This window comes from Clarias gariepinus, chromosome 21 (assembly GCF_024256425.1).
Source record: "Clarias gariepinus isolate MV-2021 ecotype Netherlands chromosome 21, CGAR_prim_01v2, whole genome shotgun sequence".
NCBI lineage: Eukaryota > Metazoa > Chordata > Actinopteri > Siluriformes > Clariidae > Clarias > Clarias gariepinus.
The window spans coordinates 25906742-25928362 of NC_071120.1; the positions used below are offsets into that span (position 1 = coordinate 25906742).

A 21621-nucleotide genomic window follows, 5' to 3' on the forward strand; every position below is an offset into this window, starting at 1 on the left:
TAAAGGTGCAACATTAAGATTTCTAGTCTAGTGAAGTCTACAGAATTAATGACTTTACTGTAAATAGCTGCGATAACGTAAGTGATAACAAGAAATATCTTGTTGAACATTGAATTTTTTTCTTCTTTATTCCATTCCAGTCTTATTGATTACAAACGCCTTTGAGATATGCTGATACCGTAAAATAATTAACTTCCATTTGGTAACCGTTGCTCTGCTCCATCGCAGCACCCCGCCGCTGATTACTTTTCCCTAACAGCACATGATTGGGATTTTAAGGTCCTGTAAGTAAATGGAAACAGCTTGAGCGTCTTTATCGCTCATTAATGGTATAAACCGTGATAACGAATGTGTTAATTAACACAGCTTTATCTGTTTGGTGTTTTCTCATCACACACACACAGATTAGCTTAATCGGTTACAAATAGACCGTCTAACGATAAAGTACCTTCCTGCTTTTCTTCAGAAGCTTCTTTTAATTTAATTAGCAAAACAAATCGGAGACATCGGCCACAGACGTAGTGTCTGAGTGTCTATACATGGTTAAGATATCTAATTTAAAATCAAATTAAATAAGGCTGCTTTCACACTTGTAGAATTGTAGCTTCTTATGCTTCTTATGTATGGGGAGCTATGGCTTACAAATGACTACAACTGTTTGTATTTCAGTTTTGTTTAGTTTTTTTCATGTGTTTGACAACAAATTTTGATTCTTATTTTACATAATTTCCAGGGATCTACAGTAGGATGTTAGGGTACAAATTTTGTGATTTGCCAAAGAGGAAGTCGACCTTTTTTAAACAAAACTTGATTTATACTTTTTGATGCACGGAACAGTTTGACAAAGTTGCAAACAACAGTAAACAGTAATAGCTAGTATTAGCTAAACGTACTCGGCCGTGGTGGCGCTCCAGATTAGAGTTATTATTCTGAATAATCCAGAATACATGTAGGTGTATCTCTGGTGATCCAGAGGCAGAATCTAAGCTGTTTGTTTTACGATACAGTACAGAATAGTGGTTAGTGTTATCAAACTGACTCTAAAATATTTTTGCACACACACATTTTTGCATATATACACTCACTTAAAGGATTATTAGGAACACCATACTAATACGGTGTAAGCATTTTTTAGAAATGTTGGCCCATATTGATAGTATAGCATTTTGCAGTTGATGGAGATTTGTGGGATGCACATCCAGGGCACGAAGCTCCCGTTCCACCACATCCCAAAGATGCTTTATTGGGTTGAGATCTGGTGACTGTGGGGGCCATTTTAGTACAGTGAACTCATTGTCATGTTCAAGAAACCAATTTGAAATGATTCGAGCTTTGTGACATGGTGCATTATCCTGCTGGAAGTAGCCATCAGAGGATGGGTACATGGTGGTCATAAAGGGATGGACATGGTCAGAAACAATGCTCAGGTAGCCCGTGGCATTTAAACGATGCCCAATTGGCACTAAGGGGCCTAAAGTGTGCCAAGAAAACATCCCCCACACCATTACACCACCACCAGCAGCCTGCACAGTGGTAACAAGGCATGATGGATCCATGTTCTCGTTCTGTTTATGCCAAATTCTGACTCTACCATTTGAGTGGCTCAACAGAAATCGAGACTCATCAGACCAGGCAACATTTTTCCAGTCTTCAACTGTGGTCTCAGCACTGTGTTGTGCGATTTTGGTGAGCTCGTGCAAATTGTAGCCTCTTTTTTTTGCTGCATACCTCGGTTGTAACGAATGGTTATTTCAGTCAAAGTTGCTCTTCTATCAGCTTCAATGAGTCAGCCCATTCTCCTTTGACCTCTAGCATCAACAAGGCATTTTCGCCCACAGGACTGCCGCATACTGGCTGTTTTTCCCTTTTCACGCCATTCTTTGTAAACCCTAGAAATGGTTGTGCATAAAAATCCCGGTAACTGAGCTGATTGTGAAATACTCAGACCGGCCCGTCTGGCACCAACAACAATGCCAAACATGTTTGCATTTAAAGTGGTAAAAAAAATTGCTGTTTCTTTATGGTCCTATAGGTGGCGCACTCTAAACTATCCACACATTTTCAGGCAGCACACTATCCTGTGTTGTAGGAGCGAATTATTTGTTTATTTGAGTGTTTATTTGTTTGGAATTGTAACAAAATCTAAAAAACAATTATATATATATATATTTATAAAGTCGTCATACATATAAAATCGCGATACAAATTGAATCAGCACCTGGGTATCGTGATAACATCGCATCGGGTGATACTGTATCACACTAGTCATATATGGCATAATGACAGTGACATGTCACATCGATGTGAGAATTTTAAAATAGCTTCTTTTACCGCCACTTTGTCCTTCTTGTGTTTTGTTTTCTTGCATGATCCCAACTCTTAATCTGATTGGTTGGGTGACAATGTTTTTTTACTTTTGTACAATAACTGAAAAGTATATTAATCTAGATAGATAGATAGATAGGTAGGTAGATAGATAGGTGGATGGATGGATGGATGCTACTGCAGTTTAATGCATCACAAGGTGCAAGGTCAAACTACTTTCTGGTTAAATGTCTAATTTGAAATTCTTAAAAGTTAGAATAAACATGCAATCAGAATGCAACTTAAATCGCGGAACCAGGAAATTTCTTGCTGATCAGCCACCATGTCGTCCTTCTTTACAGTCACCATCTTGCTTTTTTTTTTAGTTTAGCATGTATTCAGGATTGACACAAAAGCATTCACGCTACATAATCTAGTTTGTTGATGTCCCATTTAAAAAAAAAACAAAAAAAACTTTTAGGGAGGGTGGGGCGTTTTTATTTTCACATCAATCATAGTGATGCTAGCAGATCAAACGCACCTGTGAGGCCATGTATGTAGAAGAGGACGGATAGCGTTTTTGTTGGGGTTTTTTGAATGTTTTTTGGGTTTAGCGCGTGCTTACGTTGCCCTGTGACAGAACATACCAAGAAATAAGACACAGCTGTCTCAGGGGACAGATTTTAGCCTCACTTTAACGCTTCCTGCTTGGTAGGGAAGAATGGTGGTTGTGCGTAAGCTGCTCTGTTTTAAAATCTCTAGGTAAACACACATATAGTGTAGCATTCCCTGACCCACTTAAACCGTCTGAGGCAAACTACAATGTCCCGGAGTGTCCCGGATAAAACTGGCACATTACATAACTTATTGTCGTCGTACCTTTTAGTGATCATTTCCTGGTATAGAAATAGAAGCGTAGTGGAACGACCTGCTGTTCCTTTAATGCCGGTTCCACCTTCGTTCCCCTTCCGCAATTCACTTAATAGCCAATAACATTATTCAGGCTTTAGTAAAGCTTCGTGAAATGTTATCATGGAGCCATAAATTGAGCTTAATGAGGCGGCGCAGACGAGAGAGAGAGAGAGAGAGAGAGAGAGAGAGAGAGAGAGAGAGAATGCGTTTGGTCCTCTCTGCCTTCGCCAGAGTGAAATTGATTTTATTCTACGTTATTGGAAAACAGCTAAGTGCCTCTTCTTTGTCCATAATTGTCCAAGAGACACGAGCGTCAGGCTTTTCTTAGTCACAAGCAGTAAAAAATACTCTCACGACACACAATCTAAACACCGCAGGAAAATGGCCTTGTTCATTTATTCTGGGTTTCATCATAAAAAAAAACATATATATATATACAGGGTGGGCCATTTATATGGATACACCTTAATAAAATGGGAATGGTTGGTAATATTAACTTCCTGTATGTGAGGGGGAAAACTTTTCAAGATGGGTGGTGACCATGGTGGCCATTTTGAAGTCGGCCATTTTGGATCCAACTTCTGTTTTTTCAATAGGAAGAGGGTCATGTGACACATCAAACTTATTGGGAACTTATTTTTACAAGGAAAACAATGGTGTGCTTGGTTTTAACGTAACTTTATTCTTTCATTTATTTGTTATTTACAAGTTTCTGACCACTTACATTATAAAGCAGTTATTAGCAGTTTGCTAACTGTAGCACGGGAGATGGGTGGTCTCGTAGGGTGTCTTGCATTGAAATCTGCTGCAATGACCCGGTTACTGCGTTCACCAGACATCAACACACAATTTCTATCCGCTCCTCACGTCTCATTAGTATGTAAACTGCTAATAACTGCTTTATAAGTGGTCAGAAACTTTAACCCTAGAATAAATTTATGTTAAAACCAAGCACACCATTGTTTTTCTTGTAAAATTCCCAATAAGTTTGATGTGTCACATGACCCTCTTTTGATTGAAAAAACAAAAGTTGGATCCAAAATGGCCGACTTCAAAATGGCCACCATGGTCACCACCCATCTAAAAAAGTTTCCCTTTTTACATATACTAATGTGCCACAAACAGGAAGGTAATATCACCAACCCTTCCCATTTTATTAAGGTGTATCCATATAAATGGCCCACCCTGTATATATAACCGAAACTAGACAGTGTAGAGTATGTGTGTATATATATTTCCTCTCTTTATGTATAGTGTATTTTTATGTTTTTGGTGATAGTAAACACGGTGTAAACACGTTTGTTGTGGGTGGACCCTAGGTGGAGGCAAAAGTCTTCCCTGGGCATGTTAACTAGCGCTGGCTAGCATGGCTTGTTAGATTATATTTTAACCCTGGCTAAAGTAAATACAAGTTTATCACCACAACTGCGAGACTACAATGGAATTCGTACGTTTCAAGTCTTGTATATGATCATATAAGTTTAGCTTCTGTCCACATGTCTCAAATACTCACTTCCCTTTAGTTTGAGTAGCACTTTCTTTCTTACAGGGTCGGGTTACCAGCTCGGGGGCCGATTGTACCCGGGGGGTTGAGGGTCGCTCAAGGGCCTGACAGTAACAACTTGGCGGCCCTGGGGCTCAAACCGAGGACCTTCTGATCATCAGTCCAGCACCTGAACCACCTGATTCTCTTCAACCAATTCTCTCTCGTTTGGATGCTTCAGTTAGCGTCTGTTATCTAAGATGGTATATTATGATATAAACCTGATCATACCAGTAAATCCTAATCCACTCTTATCATCTTTACACACAATCACATCAGTACAACAAATCATCGAAGGGTTTTTTCTTAGGTTACTAATTCACCTCAGAGTGTGTTTGTCTGTGCTGGGATTCTGCATTATTTGCTTTATTTAAATATTAATGAGGACAAAAAAGTGTGTATGATATAATTTATTTTTTTGGTTGTAGAAGTTTTTCTTTCATATTATTAATCAGTGTTACTTTAAAAAGTAACTTTCCCCAACACTGTTATTAACATATAATAATATTTTTTACATTTATTTTTATTTTCATTTTTTTATACATCAGTTAGTTATGTTAGTCCATAATTGTATCATAATTTTTTTTTTCTCTTTTTATTTTAATTTTAATACGTCTGGAATTTTGTTTATTTGTGTATTATTTTATTTCCATTTGATTGAGCCCTTTATCCATTTTCTACAAATTTAAATAATATTTATTTCCTATTTTACCAATATAATCACCTTTTGCTTGTTTTTTTTTTTTTATAAAAAATGAATCTCAGATAAAGAATGATAATAAATGTTTGTGATGAGACGAACTGCTGTGTGAGTGAAATACTGACGGACACTTGCAACAGACCATCGCTGAAATATTCATAGTTTTTGAGCTATTCTAGGGGGAAAAAAAGGGCTATGGGGTTTCTGTGTGTGTGGGTGTAAGTGTGTGGACTTGGCAGTGGAGCTCTGAGACCACATCACACATTTGTGAGCTGTGTCATATGTACCATAGTTAGAGTCCAGCAGCATCCCTGATGTCAAACAGTGTGTACGTTCCCAGCGTGTCTCGCCATTCGCACATAAATCACACACCGATCTGGTTAACTCGGGATGATCAAGTGCAGAATTACACTTGCAGCAGATGAGACGTGCATTTTCTCCAATATTCACAACAAGGACAACCTTGCATTCTCTACTGAATTATCACTTCTGGTTAATTAATAAATGAATTTTCTATACAGTTTTTTTTTCTTTTTTTTTTCTTACAGTGATGCAGCTGGTCATCACAGGTTTATATTACTGCACTCATTCTAATGTGTCATCATTTCTATAGTAACAACTAACTCAACTGTACAGTTGACGATCACATCGTTTGAGTCTAACATGATCAACTTTTCTTCTTGTTAATATTTAACAAAGTACAATGTCTATCTGGTAATCAGGTAAAGTTTTCTGTGAGATTTTTTTATTATTAAACATTAAACATTAATGAATTCTCAATGATTAACATTCAGTCCAGTCTGAGATGAAGTTGTAAATTTAACATTAACGTTCTTAAGAATGTAAAACATAACCACTGCTTTTTGTCTAATTACCTTAGAAATTAGAAAATAGTAATAAACAGAAAGAAAACAGTAGCTGTTTAAAGTGACTATGCATGAAAACATAACCTATAGTTTGCAAGATAGCTAGATCTGTGAAGTAAAAAATGTGAATAAATAAATTCTAGTTAAAACTCTGTTTATGCATAAATAAAATACTGACAAAAAGTATTTTTTATTAAATGCTAAGTTAAAGTAAAAAAAAAATCCCACCTTAAATTTACCCGTCAACACTAAGGATGTATTTTTTGAAATAGTAAAAAAAAAAAAAACATATTAAAAAAAAAAAAAGATTCTAAAGCCTGTTAATAAGAGTTTTAATTTCTCCTGTCATCAGAAGTAAAAAACAAAAAATATAATGGATGGTTGGGAAAAAAATATTAGATAAGATTTTAAAGTCTTTAAGTTTTAGTTTCTCTTACCTAGTCACCTGACCCCACAGATTGAGCTTCAAATTATACTGTAACAGATTCTTTATAAATTAAATTTGTGAAGTAAAAATTAGGGATGCACCGAAATGAAAATTCTGGGCCGAAAACGAAACCGAAATTTTTGGATGCACTTGGCCGAAAACCGATACCGAAACCAAAAATGTCTTCATTAAAAAACATGTTTAAAATATTTTCTTTTTGTTTGTATTAAAAAAAACTACAAATTAATTAAAATTATTGCAACTTTGCTGTCCTCATCTAAAACTTTGAAGTGCTTCCAAACCGCCGACATACTCCGTGTTTGATGCGTAATGACAGCGCGAACGAGACGGGAGGATGGGAGAGGCGTGGCGACAATTTCGGCTTTTATTTTCGGCGCTTTCTTACGTTTCGGCCGAAACCGATAATGCTATTTCGGCCGAAAATTTTCGGCGGCCGAAATTTCGGTGCATCCCTAGTAAAAACTACAAACTTAACAACAATTTCCTGCCAAAATTCACCCGTCCATGCCAATGGCACAGTACACAGCGTAATACACTGCAAAACAATGACATTTTAGAAAGTGAATTATCCCTGAGTCCAGCCAAACCTATCTACAGTTTCTTAAAATATACAGTAAACAAACCAAAGATGAGACTATTAAGATTATTTCTAGTCAAATGTTATTAAAATTGTAAGAAAAATTGTCTTGTTCTATTGGCAGAGAAGTTTGTTCCTTTCAAGAAGGAAATTCCTAAAATTAGCAAAAACGCTTGCCAAAAAGACAAAATCAATTTCTGCTTAAATTTAAAGAAAAAGATATCTTGGTATGTGTAGATAAACTAAACTATATTTTAAGAATATTTTATGTGCTAAGATGCAAAAAAAATTTGCAGTGTAAAAGTCATCTTTTTCCAGGAGTAAATAAACAAAAGAGAAAATATGGTTTGAACGTTTTAAAATTTGCAGAACGATATGAGGGTTAAAAAAAAAACTGTCCAAAATGTACCTGTCCACAGGTTTTAAACGTGTTAAAGTCTCATAGAAAAGTCTTCGAAATCATAACAGGAGTTCTCTGAGGTAAAAAAGAGAAATTACACCAAAAAAAAAGTTTTTGCCAAAATTTACCTGTAAGCAGTGACATCATATAATTTGAATGTTTTTTCACCTTAAGTCTGCTGTCTACACTACAATCAAATCAGATGGTTGGCGAAATAATCCTGGCAAAAATTCTCACGTAAGAATAATTCATTATGCTTGAAAACAGGTTTTCCTAGTATTAGTCATCTTCCTCTGGGACTGAGACTTTAGTTTGGATATTAAACTTATTAACTAAAATTATAATTTCCCAACAAAATTTACACATGATAACATTGTTAAAATCTTATTATATATGTCTAAAAATAATTCTAAAGTTAAATATGTATTTTTCCTCATTAGAAATCACCTGATTCCAAGCAGGAAACTTCAAATCCTTGTACTATGTGTGAATTAGTTCTTCAAAGTAAAAAATTTTCCCACCAAATTCCACCTGTGCACATAAAATTACTTAAGTTATAAATAAGTTATATTACATTATATTGTGGTTCCTTTTATATAATGTTAAATTAAGGTAGGTTTCCTCCGGGTACTCCAGTTTTCACCCCCAGTTCAAAGACCTGCTAAAGTCTAATTTGCCTTCCCAAATTGCCCATAGTGTGTGTGTGAATTTTAATGTGGGTGTGATTGTTGACCGGAGGTTCTACCACAGTGATAGAAATGGGGATAAATACAATATTTATTACCATTGGCCTCCACGGCCCCTAGTTGGACTACAGAGGTGGATGGATGGATAGTGGCGTAGTGGTTAGCATGGTTAGAGTTTGTACGCAGAGTTTGCATGTTCTCCCCTTGGTACTTGGTGGGTTTCCTCCGGGTACTCTGATTTCTTCCCGCAACCCAAAGAGCTAATGCAGCTTAGGTTAATTGGTGTTTCCAAATTGACCATAGTGGGTAAATGTAAATGTTGACTGGAGGTCCTACCACGTTTGTACCTACCACGCTCTTCTGTTGTGTGCATTGCAATAGCAAGTTTCTGTGTATGCATAGCGGATAACTATAAAGTGAACCAATGTCTTCAACGAGGATAGACAATGAAGTTGGGAGAAAATGTCATGTCCTCATATGGGGACATTCAGGTTTTAAGAGGATATTTAAAAAAAACTTTTACATTTTCCTGCCCAAACATATCTGCACACACACACACACACACACACACACACACATGAAGCATACAATCACTACTAAAGTTATAATTTATCATTGGACAATATCTATAATCATGTACAAGTGCAGACAATGAAAATGCCATGTCTTTATATGAGGACATTCAGGTCCTAAGGGGATATGACAAAACTTATCTGCACACACACACGAAACATAAAATCAGTATTAAAGTTATGGTCTAGCACAATAATTTCTCACCGGACCCGGTTTGGGGTGATCTGTGAAGTTAGTAGACTAGATCCCTTAATCAATTAGTTAATTGGTTAATTGGAAACCTGACCTGTCCACGCTGATGACGCACAGAGTCATGATGGACGCGGTGCAGCACATGACGTCCATTCCTATGAAGACGTTACAGAACGCCTCTCCGAACAGCCACTTGCCGCCGGTGAGGTCGGTTGCTATGGCGAAGGGCATGACCCCGAGCGCGACGGACAGGTCGGCGGCGGCGAGCGACACGAGCAGGTAGTTGGAGGGCTGCCGGAGCTTCTTCACCACGCACACGGCGACCACCACGAGCGCGTTCCCGATCACCGTCACCGCCGTGACCGCGGCGAGCGCGAGCCCCACGGCCACCTTCTCCGCCGGCGCGAACTCGAGCGGACGCTCGCCGCACGAGCCGTTCGCCGCGTCATCCACGCCGGGGCCGCCGCCGCCGCGGAACGCGCGCGAGGACGAGCCACCGCCGCCGCCGCCACCGCCGCCGTCATCCCCGTGATGATCCCCGCGAGCCGCCGAGAAGAAGAGCGTGGAGACCGACGGAGACGAGTTGAACATCTCTGTGGAGCTGGAAATCCCCGCCGGTGTGTGTGCGTGCGTGTGTGTGTGTGTTGGGGGGGGGGGAGGTTTGAACGACACACCTCTCCAAGAGCGCATGCTGATCCGCGAGCGCAGCGCAGCGCGCGCACACACGCACGCACGCTCTCCGCCTCTCGCGCTCTCACGCGCACAGAACGACAAAGGAAACGGCATTACGGAGGGAAGGAAAGAAAGAAGGAGGGATGAGTGTGTGAAGAGGAGAGAGAGAGAGAGCGAGAGGAAAAGAAAAGATTTGGAGAGGAAAAGACAAGAAGCGCGCGCAAGGAGAAGGGAAACGGGGCGATACGCGCGCGCACTCACACGTACACACACACACACACACACACTTTCACCTGTCTATCAGTTTCTTTTGCTCACTTGTTCACTCTCAAACACACTCTATCTCTATATATCCATCCTTTCTCTCACTTGTTTACTCTTTCTCACACAAACAATCAACCTATGCTCGTATGTTCTCACTTGTTCTCTCTCTCACACACACACACACACACACACACTATCCATCTATCTATCCTCTTTTTTCTCACTTGTTCTCTCTCTGTCTCTCTCACACACACACACTATCCATCTATGTATCCATCTATCCTTTCTTTTTCTCAGTTCAAAAGAGCTTTATTGTCATGAATGTTAAAAAAATAACATTGTTGCCAAAGCAATTATAAAAGATCAATTACATTATAAGTAGCATTGATCTAAATGTATAAACATACTGTATTAAGTATGAAAGAATAACAGTAGGTAAACAATAATAAAAAACAACAGCATCAATATTAAGAACAATAACAACAACTATCGGAACAATGGTGATGTTAAATTACAAACTATCACTCCAGCTATCTGTCTATCCTTTCTTTTTTTGCTTCTCTCTCTCACAAACACATACACACTCAACGCACACACTATCTATCTATCTGTCTATCTCTCTATCCTTTTTTTCTTACTGCTGATCTATTCTCTCTTTCTCTTTCTTACTTTCCTCTCTCTCTAATCCTGTCTCATTCCATCCTTTTATCCATCCTCTTATTCTCCCCCTTTTTCCCATCATCTCCTCTCTCTCTCCCTCTCTCATTCTGTTTTTTTATCTCTTCCTCCCTGTAATTATTCTTCTCACTCGCTGTCTCCTCCCACCATCTTTTCATTCTTCTTCCTGTTCCGTTCTGTTCATTTCTTTCACACCAGCACACACACACTCTCTCCTCTGTTTCTCAGTCCCTCATTCCTTTCCCTCATTCTGTTCATTCTCTTTATAATCATCTTATTCTTTGTTTATTCGTTCTTTCTCGCTCGTTTGCATCCTTTCATTAATCAACTCTCTCTCTTCTCTTTCCATCATTTCCTTCTGCCTGGTTTGTTCTTTCTCTTGCACTCATTTCTTCCTTTTCATCTCAATCTTTCCTTGTTTTTATGCTCTTTCATCTCTCTCTCTCTGTATTTCTCTCATCCCTCATTCCTTTGCCCGCCTTTCAATCTTTCTATCATTCATGTCTCACTTTCTCTTTTAATCAATCTTTTTACTCTCTTCCCTCAATTGTCTCACATTCTCTCCACACTATTTCTTTTTTCGCTCATGGTTTCGATTCTATATTCTTTCTCTCTTCTTCCTGTCATAACTCACCCTTTCCTCCCTCTCTCTTTCTTTATTCTTCTTTCTATTCTTTTTCGATCTCAAATTTTTTCATCTCTTTCACACTACTGCTGCAATTTTTCATTCCCTCGACATCTCTCTAGTTGTTTAAAATCCTTTGTTCCTTTGCTTTTTTTCTTTATCTCATTTTCCTCAACCTCTTTATCAATGTCTTTCTCTATATGTTTTTTTCTTAATTTTTTTCTTTCTTTTCTGAGAGCACACCTTGCCTTTTTAATTCTCATTTTCACTTGTTTGTGCTCTCTCTTTCTCTCTTTATCTTTCTTCTTTCTCTTATCTTGTCCTCCATCTCTCGGCCTTAATGTATTTGTCCTGCTATTACGTCTTAGTCTCTTAGTCTTATCTCTTTCTCTCTCTCTCTCTCTCTCTCTCTGCGATGATGCGATAAACCCTTGACTGTGTTTGGCGCTTTGCCCGTTAGATAAAAGGGACATTTTAATTAGTTTCGTACTCCATTTAACACCTTAGTTTTCACTTTAACACACACAAAGTCACATTAATGCAGCTCTCACACACATTAACACAGCTGTCAACATCTGTGTGGAAAAAGAGAAAACAACAAACAGCCATAAAGTAAGCCTTTAAATTCGAGTCTGAAATGGGCTGAAATGGAAAATAGAAATACGATTAGATTTACAGTACATTCTGTGTATCAACGATCTATACAATTACAGTGCAGCGCTGTGAAAAAATATTGCCCCCCCCCCCCTCGTTTCTTTTTTGGTTTGCGTGCATATATCTTATAATAAACTGTTTCAGATTTTTACACAAAATCTAACTTTTAAAAACCCTCAACTAGCATAAAAAGACAGTTTGTCCAATACCTTAATCATCTGTATCTAAAAGTAATCACCACTTAAGCTTAATTAATAGCTTACCAACCTCACCTAAAACAGCTGCTTCCATCCGTTTTCAATAACCGGAGCTCAGTCCTGGATATAACAGGAATCTGAATTTCAGTACATTTATAAATTCATCAGTTTGTCCCTAATAAGCAAACTAGAGGCAAAGTTGGCATGGAAAAACTACCTGAGATGACATGAGAGAGAGAAAAAAAAAACATTAAAATGAACCTGACTTTAAAGGGAACTTACCTAGGGACCATAAATAATCGACTTCTACTGTATAACTGGTCAAAAAAGAGGTGAAAGGTAACTCAGGATATTTACTTTATCATTACAGTACTTAAACGAATGAATGCGTTTCACCTTTACTCTTCTACATCCTACAACAAACAGCTGGACTTCCTACTTTACTTCACTTCTGCACAACATTGCATTCTATGACCACAGCGGTGTGTAGCGTTCCATGCAGTTCTATCGCCACCTGCTGAGTATTATACATAACTTTATGATTTGCCATCCCGTTGTGAAACACTCGATCATGTAGCAGGTGTGTGAAGGTGGCTGCAAACAGTGAAGGAAACAGCACATTTACAATTTGGAGAGAGAGAGGGAAAGTCCCCAACTAGATGTTAAAGGCTACAAACTCAGTAATGTTAATATTTAAGCAAATTCTAAAGTAAAAGGTTGCTCAAGTGGAATCCTAAATGGTGGACTTTTATTTGTACAATATAGAGCCAAGCCAAAAAATTTATACACACTTAAGGAAAAGATAAATAGTATGATGTGTATTATATTATGATAATGTTAATAATATTTTGGCTTGATATTATATTTTAGCATGATCTTTATATTACTTGGCTTATCTCTAATTTTATGTGATTTAGTGGTTCGCACTGTCGCCTTGGACCTCCAGGTTCCGGGTTCAATTTCCACCTTGTTTTTTTGTGTGCATGGAGTTTACATGTTCTCCCCCTGATTGGTAGGTTTCCTCCAGGTACTCCAGTTTCCTCCCACAGTCCAAAGACATGCAGATTAGGGGCGTTTCTAAATTGTCCGTAGAATGTGAATGTGTGTGTGAATGTTGATCAGAGGTCCCACCATGGTCGTAAAATTGGGAACAAAATCAATGGTCACCACTGGCCTCCACAGTCACTAGTTGGACTACAGAGGTTCCTACAGTAAATGGATCTCTACTAGTCCATTATGTTAAGGTTACAAGCTGTTCTCTGATGAAGACTTGGGTCAACATTATAAAGAAACATCATTTCCCACCCTTTTGTCGTTTACACTCCACATTTCTAACAAACAAAACAAGCAAAATAATAATAGCAATAATTCATGAAATAAATGTTCAGTAATATAAAAGTTAAAACAGAACTAATAACTGAAGGAGGCTAGTTGGCAGCCGAGAGTCCAGAGAGAGCTGATTGGCCGAGCTCTCTCAGCGGGTGGGACTTACATCAATCACATGAGCTCACACAAGTGAAAGGAGGGGGTAGACCTGTCCCCCGAGTGTGCTGCCCCCTACGGTGCGTGAATGAGAAGTTTGAAAATATGTGGTTCAGAGGAAACACGTGATAGATAATTTTCGATTAATTAGCGCTTGCTAAGTTTTGAGACTGGTGTAAGTGTGTGTGGGTTTGGGACTAATTTGCTCATAGAGTTTGGAGAAAAAGGCACAGTGGTAAAGTGCTCGCCCCATCATTCGGAGATCGCGAGTTCGATTCCCGGGTGATGCTGTTACCACTCACAGCTGGAGATCTAGAGAGAGCTGATTGGCCGAGCTCTCTCACAGGGGAGGGATGAGAGGTACTTAGTGCTCCCACATTAATCATGGCTCTACAGCCAATCAGGGGCGTCTGGAAGTTCACGCAACACTGAAAAAAATATAACACTGGTTCAACTTAAAAAAATTGAAGTAATCTGTCACACCTAATTTTTTAGCATTGATGTAATGTAAATAAACCATTTACATGTAACTTAAAAATTTTAAGTTCATGTAAACTGATTTCTAAAGGTATATCAAATTAAAAATTTTAAATTGTTCTAAATTAAAATAAATTAGTTGGCTATATTACTTAATCTAAATATTCTGCTAAATCTAACCTAAAATTATAAACTTGATATAAACTACTTTTTGAATGTTTAAGAAAATTAACTTTTTTAAGTTGCATCAAATAAAGATTTAAGGCATTCATTATTTAAATATATATAAAAAAGATACTTTGGATCAACTTAAAAAAAAATTGCAGTTGTAGAGAAGTTACATTTATAAATGAAGACAATGAACAAACAAGTTCTCCTCCAAAAACATTTATTACCATCCTTGAAACCATACCATGTTTTACTATTAAATTATTTCTCCAATAAAAGACAGAAAACAAAAATAAAATCAATAAAACAATGCATTTTTAATAACTTAAGCTTAAAAACTGTATAATCCTATTTGCTAACCATGTTAAAATCTGACAATTGTTTGACAAATAGTGTGACCAAAATTTAATATTTTAATGTCAATATAGAATACGTTCCCTAAATATTTTCTGCCGGGCCACAAATGTGTGTTTGAGCTCACCAGGATAGCTCAAGTTTAACGCATAGATAAGGCCAAACATGGAACATTCATGTGCGACTGACTTCCTGTGGTGGCTGAAGACAGTCCTCTTCCTCCCTGAGGGCAAACAGGGCCATCGTGCACCTCTTAAGTTCAGCCTGAGCTTCACCTTTCTGAACAACCTAATTAAAGAAAGCACATTTGTTAGACAAGTTGCTCTATTTGGCAAAACAGTGTCTGATGTATGAATGTAAAAATCACTTAATCCCTATGAGTGCAAAAAAACACCTAGGATTATGGTGCATCAAGTTAAATTTAATTATGTCAATGAATAGGCCAAAACAACGAACATACATATACACACACATTATATATTACATTATATTGCCAAAAGTATTGGCTCGCCTGCCTCCACATGCATATGAACTTGAGTAACATCCACTTCTTAATCCATAGGGTTTGATATGATGTTGGACATTTGCAGCTCTAACAGCTTCAGCTCTTCTGTAAAGTCTTTGCACAAGTTAAAGGAGCATGTATGTAACTAATGTAAATACATACTATGATTTAAAAAAAAAATAATGGCCCTGTGTGAAGGTTGTGCTGCAGCTGATAATGCCACTGACCTCGTAACATTTTTCAGTCCTAAGGTTGAAATGCTTCATGAACAAATGCTTACCAGTGTTTAAACAGTTGGTCCACTTCTTCCACTAAATACACCATGAGACATTTCAGGAGATACTCTCTTCATACATTCACCTCCAGGCTCTAGGCATGTAAAAACAAACATAGTATTATGTTAGGCTTTTAAAGCGTAATAAAATGAACATGGCAAACATTGAAACCTGTATTCAGACAGCATTCACTAACCTGTAAACAAGTTAAACTTAAATGTTTTATTCTGCTACATTTACATTTAGGCATTTGGCAGATGCTCTTATTCAGAGCGACTTACATTTTTATCTCATTACACATCTGAGCAGTTGAGGGCCTTGCTCAAGGGCCCACCAGTGGCAACTTGGTGGTTGTGGGGTTTGAACCTGTGATCTTCCGAACTGTAGTCCAATGCCTTAACCACTGAGCTACCCCTGGCCCGGGGTATTCTGCTAGTTTTGTTTTAATTTAGTGCGTCACAGCCAACTTGATTTGAATGCCTTGCTCAGCTCCTGTGGCTTCCATTCACAATATTACATCTAACACCAAGCTAATTTCTGTTATTTTTAAGTGAGTACATACCAGATCAAGAACTTGAAGATGATTATATCTCTGGTCTTCTCTCAATGAGTTTGTAGTGTTGCTTGTCCAAGGAAACCAGCAATTTGCTTGAAGTGGAGCAGTTGTAATTCTCAGAAACTCATAATTAATCTTAAAAAAAAAAAGTAAAAACAAAAATTGGACTGGCTCAAGTTCTTAGCAAATCTTAATTACAGTATGTATAGAAAGAATCACCACCCCCCACACACCTTTAAAATAACTGCATTCTGTTGCTCACTACTGATAATACAATAAACCAATAAACATAATTCAGTTTTGCAGGATAACTAAAATTATTCTCCGATATTATCAGATAATTCAACTACTAATTTTCAGCGCTGTTATTTCGAGAGAGTTTATTTTAGGATATTTAGATTACACTGACATTTAATAAATTCACGGCAATTCTATTGTATCATTTCCATTTCAAAATTTATCCACATAGGGTTTTTATTTGTGGATTCTGGGACTTATCAATGTCTGCAGTATGGGTTAAATAATGCCCTTTCAGAAAAGCTAACAGACCTTTAAACACAAAAGTGAATAAAGATTTCATGTTTACTTTTAAACTTCACAGTAATGGCTAACCTCAGCTTGTTGGTCTAAGTGACCACTAGCTCGAAGTGGGACAGTGCTCTGCCTATTAATCCATGATACTAATACCAAGCAAGTTGGAATATAAATACACACACATACACACATACATACACTGTTTTTGTGTTTTATTTCACATTTTATTTAATTTACATGATTAATTTAATCGGTCGACTTGTGGACTTTTGCACTTTTACTTTTAGTAACGTTAAATCAATGTGTAAAATTGCTGCCAGTATTAGGGATTATATACTGATAACGTTAAAAATGTGTCATAAAGTGTTACCAGTGTGTCAGGAACATGTGCTAATGTCCCGTTTCATACGAGGGCATATAGTTTTAGTGATATTACATTACTTACACGTTAGCAAGTCCAGAAGGTTTTAATCATAACTATAAGTACAGTACAAACATCACTCACTCCAAACTGTCTGTTCTATGTTTAGATCACTTTCCTATTAATTTTTACATCGTTAACCAACGGTAGTTAAATATAATTAATTACATTTTATTTGGCACAGCCGACTTAGCGTAGAAGTCAGTTAGTGTTAGTGTTTTTGAAAATAACCGCGTTAGTTTGCTAATGCTAAGTAATACTGTATAGGTGTTTTTAGCCAGCAAACACGGACGCAAAACTCAACCTGCAAAGTAGTTGTTCCTGACATAAATCATAAATTTGCTCATGGAAGAGATACATTTAAAATAGAAATGACATGAGTTTGCTTTCTTACCTGTTATTTTCTTTGAATAACGATGGCCGCCAGCAGAACGGGATTCAGTCCGCGATAATACTACGTCATGAGGTCACGTGACATGGCGAACTTTTGGTTTAAAGTAGAAATTGTCCTTTGAGTGAACGAATTAAATTTAAGTTTAACCAGGAGCTGAAATGTTTGCTTTTAAGCAACGTACAAATATCAGTTTCGTACAGGAAATTCATTTTTTTCCATCAGATCAATGTAGAAAACTTACTTTGTATCAATGACACAGCAGTTTACTTTTTTCAGTGAAGCGGAAGGAGCGAATAGTGATGTCCTCCGAGTGTGTTACGCCGCCCCAAATGGTGCGTAAGCGAGAATTTCAAAAAGATGCGGTTGGCTGGTGTCACATGGTTCGGAGTAAACACGTGATAGTCTTTGGCCCTCCCGGCTGAGTGGTAGTAGCCTTAATGTAGGAGCCCCCTAGTGATGCAGAGGAAATAGACACGGAAAATTAGGAAGAAAATCAGGGGAAAAAAAGCGTTACTGTTGCGCCACTCAGAAGCTTCTGCGTTTGGTACAGAATTGGGAAATTAATATCCTTGTTCCCTTCTTCATCCATTTTCACTTGTGTTTCCTTCTCTCCTACTGCATATGAAAATCAGCAGAACAGAAGCTATCGATCCCTACAGTAGGTTACTCTTTTATCTGTGTGTCAAAGCATCAGGAAATCCAGGTGGCAATCATCATCAATTAGTCTTTCTTAGACTTAGAAATTCACTTCAAATGTAATTATGAACAAAAATACTTAGCGGCTTCATGTCAGTTAACGGTACTGAGGGTACTGCCGCCGTCCAGGGTTGCGAAATTTTTATACTTAAACATCAGAATGCTCACACCTGAGACATTTCTAAGCCTTCGTGAGGAGCTCTACACCTGTCCATTATTTTCTGCGTGTCTCCATGACACACAAAGCCCGTAAACAATCTGTTTGTTTCTATCTGACCATCCCTCTGTCCCTCTGTTTATTAGATATGAGATTATGTTATTACATTAGATCCCCGGTTTCATCCCCCTCGCCTCACACATTATTAATATAAAACATCATCACATGCAAATTGTGTAACTGTTCAGAAATCTTTCTGCATCATGCAAATGTTGATCCGAACAGGCAGAAAAGAGAAATATATGCTGATCACAAATATTCATTTCGCGTCCTCCTGATGTGGTTTGCGAATTCATAACTCAGACTGATGCGTGAAAGTGCAGATTTGCATACCAAGCGCTTTTTGTAGCGCAATTGGACCATGTATGTGTAATGAAGGAAAAAAAAGGATGGCGTGTTCCCCGGCAGCTCGTCACTGTCGACTAAATTATTTGTGCAACAGAACAGCTGGGTTGCCTCACCTGCACCGTGGTCCTGGGGAGAGAGAGAATGAAATATGAACTGACAGATGTGTCGCGTGCTGGTGTGACAGCATGGCCTGAGAGGTTGATCTCTTTCTTCTTTACTTTCTGGTCTACAGGTGAATCTGGGAGTTGGTTTGTGAAGGCGAGTCTCTTAGATGTCCCGGGGTTTTAGAGGTATTGAAATGTGCTGTTACAGGAAACTAATCAGTTTCTGTGTAGCAAGGGGAAACTCCACCCTTATCATACCACCATGGTTGTTGATTATTTTTCTGAAACAGAATGAAGCAATGTGCTTTATTCCTTATTTATGACCCTAGTACAGGGTTTCTCAAAGTCCGGACTCTGGTCCGGATCAGAACCACACGGCAAGCAGATCCGGACCCAGCCCTCTTTGAATTAGAAGGACAATAATACAGTCTAATAAAGTCTACAGTATGTTTCATACTTTAAAAATGTTATACCTATCAATAAATGATTAGTTTTGTAGTCTATCTGGATCTATCCGGCAGAGGTAGAAAGAATAATAAAATTTTATACTCAAGTAAAAGTCCTGTTACTTTAGTGAAATTTTACTGAAGTACAAGTAAAGTTACAAGTCTAAAAATCTACTGAAGTAAAAGTAAAAAGTACTTCATTAAAAATTTACTTAGAGTAAAAAGTTACAGAGTTACTTGTTTTAACAGCGGGTTGGGATGGGGGATTCTAGTGCAGTTCAAAAAGGACAAGCGGATATAAATCTCGACTAGTTGTTTTAATCACCTTTGCGTAATAAAGCTGTTGCCTTTTTTTGTGCTTGACGTCAAAGTGGTCGCTTAAATATGGCCAGGGCTTTGCTTCGTAAGAATTTGATGGCATTTCGCCGTTCGCCATTTCCTTGCATTATTTTTGTTATTTTTTTATTCATTTATTTTTTACTTAGTAACAAATCTGATTTACAGTAAATTGTAGCAAAGTACCATACTTCAAACAAAACATACTAGGTAAAAGTAAAATTACAAAATTAAAAAATTATTTTAAAAAAGTAAAATAAAAAAGTACAAATTACAGATTTTAAAGACTACTTTAAAAAGTATAAGTGCACAAAAAAACTACTTAATTTCAGTTATGCGAGTAAATGTAGCTCTTTACTTTCCACCTCTGCTTGTGTGTTAACAGGGAGGCTTCAGACATCAAATTGTGCAGTTTGGATTTTTGGACACGTCAGGTAGAACACAAGTTATCATTACTTTTATAACGTGTAAATTTTAACGCTACCAAAATAAGAGAAGGACGTCACAAACATGTAGTACTCTCAAACTCTCGAACTGTCAAAATGACCTTATTATTATTTTTTTGTTCATGGAGACAACCAGAAAAACACGTGATCATGTGTATCTGATATATTTTTTTTCCAAGATGAATAATTTTTTTACTTTTTTTGCTCAGTCTACAATTCCATTCCTTAAATTGCCTGTGCTGAAAAAAAGGATATGTCAGCATTTTAAACATTGTCTTGTTTGTTTTGCTGATTTTTTATTTAAATGTTGAGTTTTAAGGTCTACTGAAGATTTTGCTCTTGTAGTTAAAATATCTTCACCTGTAAAGTCTGGAGCTGTTTCGAAATGGAAATGGGACGAATTTTGACATGTGAATGTAAGTTCTTTTATAGAATGTTCTTGCTTTGGTTTAAGAATCTGACTGCAGTCAGACAGCCGCTTTTCCCACTAGGCTTGAATGTATTTTGTCACAGACGGCATTAAACGTGAATGTACAGTACATCACTTGTATGTTATAATCTAGTTCAATTAAAGTCATTTGCTTATCAATAACTGTTTTCTGACCTTTGACCCTTAATGGAACAGGAACCCTAAATGGATTCAGACCTTTGAATTTTAAGTTTAAAAAATCCCGGCTTTAATATACAGTATGTACAGTATTATTGTATGTGTCATGTTGTACTCAGTAAATTTTACAATCTTTTTTGTTGTTTTAATTTGCAGTTATGTAGAAATTATTATTATTATTATTATTATTATTATTATTATTATATGAGGTGATTTACACGGCCAAAAAATGGTGTTTATGCTAAAAAGTGTCTTGTCTAGGTGAAAAAGTGAATTTTTAGAGATAATTTAAAAACATTTAATTTAAATATAATACAGTACTTAATACTTATCTCCTAATCCATGCTTTGTTTTTTGTAAATATGCATAAACATTTACATTTTTACCAGATAAAAGGCTAAATATAATTTCATTCCCTATTATGTAGTGTCTGTAACTTTTGGAATTCAAATCTTTCAATGATCTTAACTGTCATTCAGATGAAACTTGGCCAGTTTAGATTTCCCATGAAAAGACATAAACCTGAAAAAGTTTATGATTCCAAAATGCATAATTGTTAAGATATTGCAACATGAGTTTGACATGGTTACGGACACTACAGATTTTTAGCTTTTTAAACTTTTTTAACCAAAAAACTATTTAAGCAACAATTTTTACAGGTCATGTGCTTCTAGAAGCTTACACCAATTTTAATACTCATAAAGAAATATGAATCATTAGCATTTTAAATGATTATTGTTTGAAGCGAGACGGTATAACACTGACAAATAGCCTTTTTGGGGGCGCATATAAAATCATCTCTTCAAAACTGGCTAAGTTTGCAACTTGACATTTTTAGGAACGCAAGATCGGTCACTTCCATATTGCATAAACTTCAGAAGTATCTGACTAGTAACTAAGTTTGCTTAATTTTCTAAAATTGATTGATGTGTCGGCTACAAGGAACGTAGGAACAACCTAATGA

At 37.1% G+C, this 21621-nt stretch overlaps 1 protein-coding gene and 1 long non-coding RNA gene across 2 annotated transcripts in view; both read right to left on the reverse strand.

Moving 5' to 3' along the window:
• htr7c (5-hydroxytryptamine (serotonin) receptor 7c) overlaps positions 1–9891 on the reverse strand; it is a 62800-nt gene extending 52909 nt beyond the window's left edge. The window contains exon 1 of the mRNA XM_053481301.1: positions 9296–9891. Coding sequence (XP_053337276.1) covers positions 9296–9891 — 596 coding nt within the window. The remainder of the gene's footprint in view (positions 1–9295) is intronic.
• Positions 9892–14627: 4736 nt separating this feature from the next.
• LOC128509834 (uncharacterized) lies at positions 14628–16214 on the reverse strand. The gene is made up of 3 exons (XR_008356075.1): positions 16115–16214; positions 15558–15646; positions 14628–15060 (listed from the first exon to the last, which is right to left on the reverse strand). It is a non-coding gene; the product is annotated as an uncharacterized LOC128509834 (long non-coding RNA).
• Positions 16215–21621: the final 5407 nt, after the last annotated feature.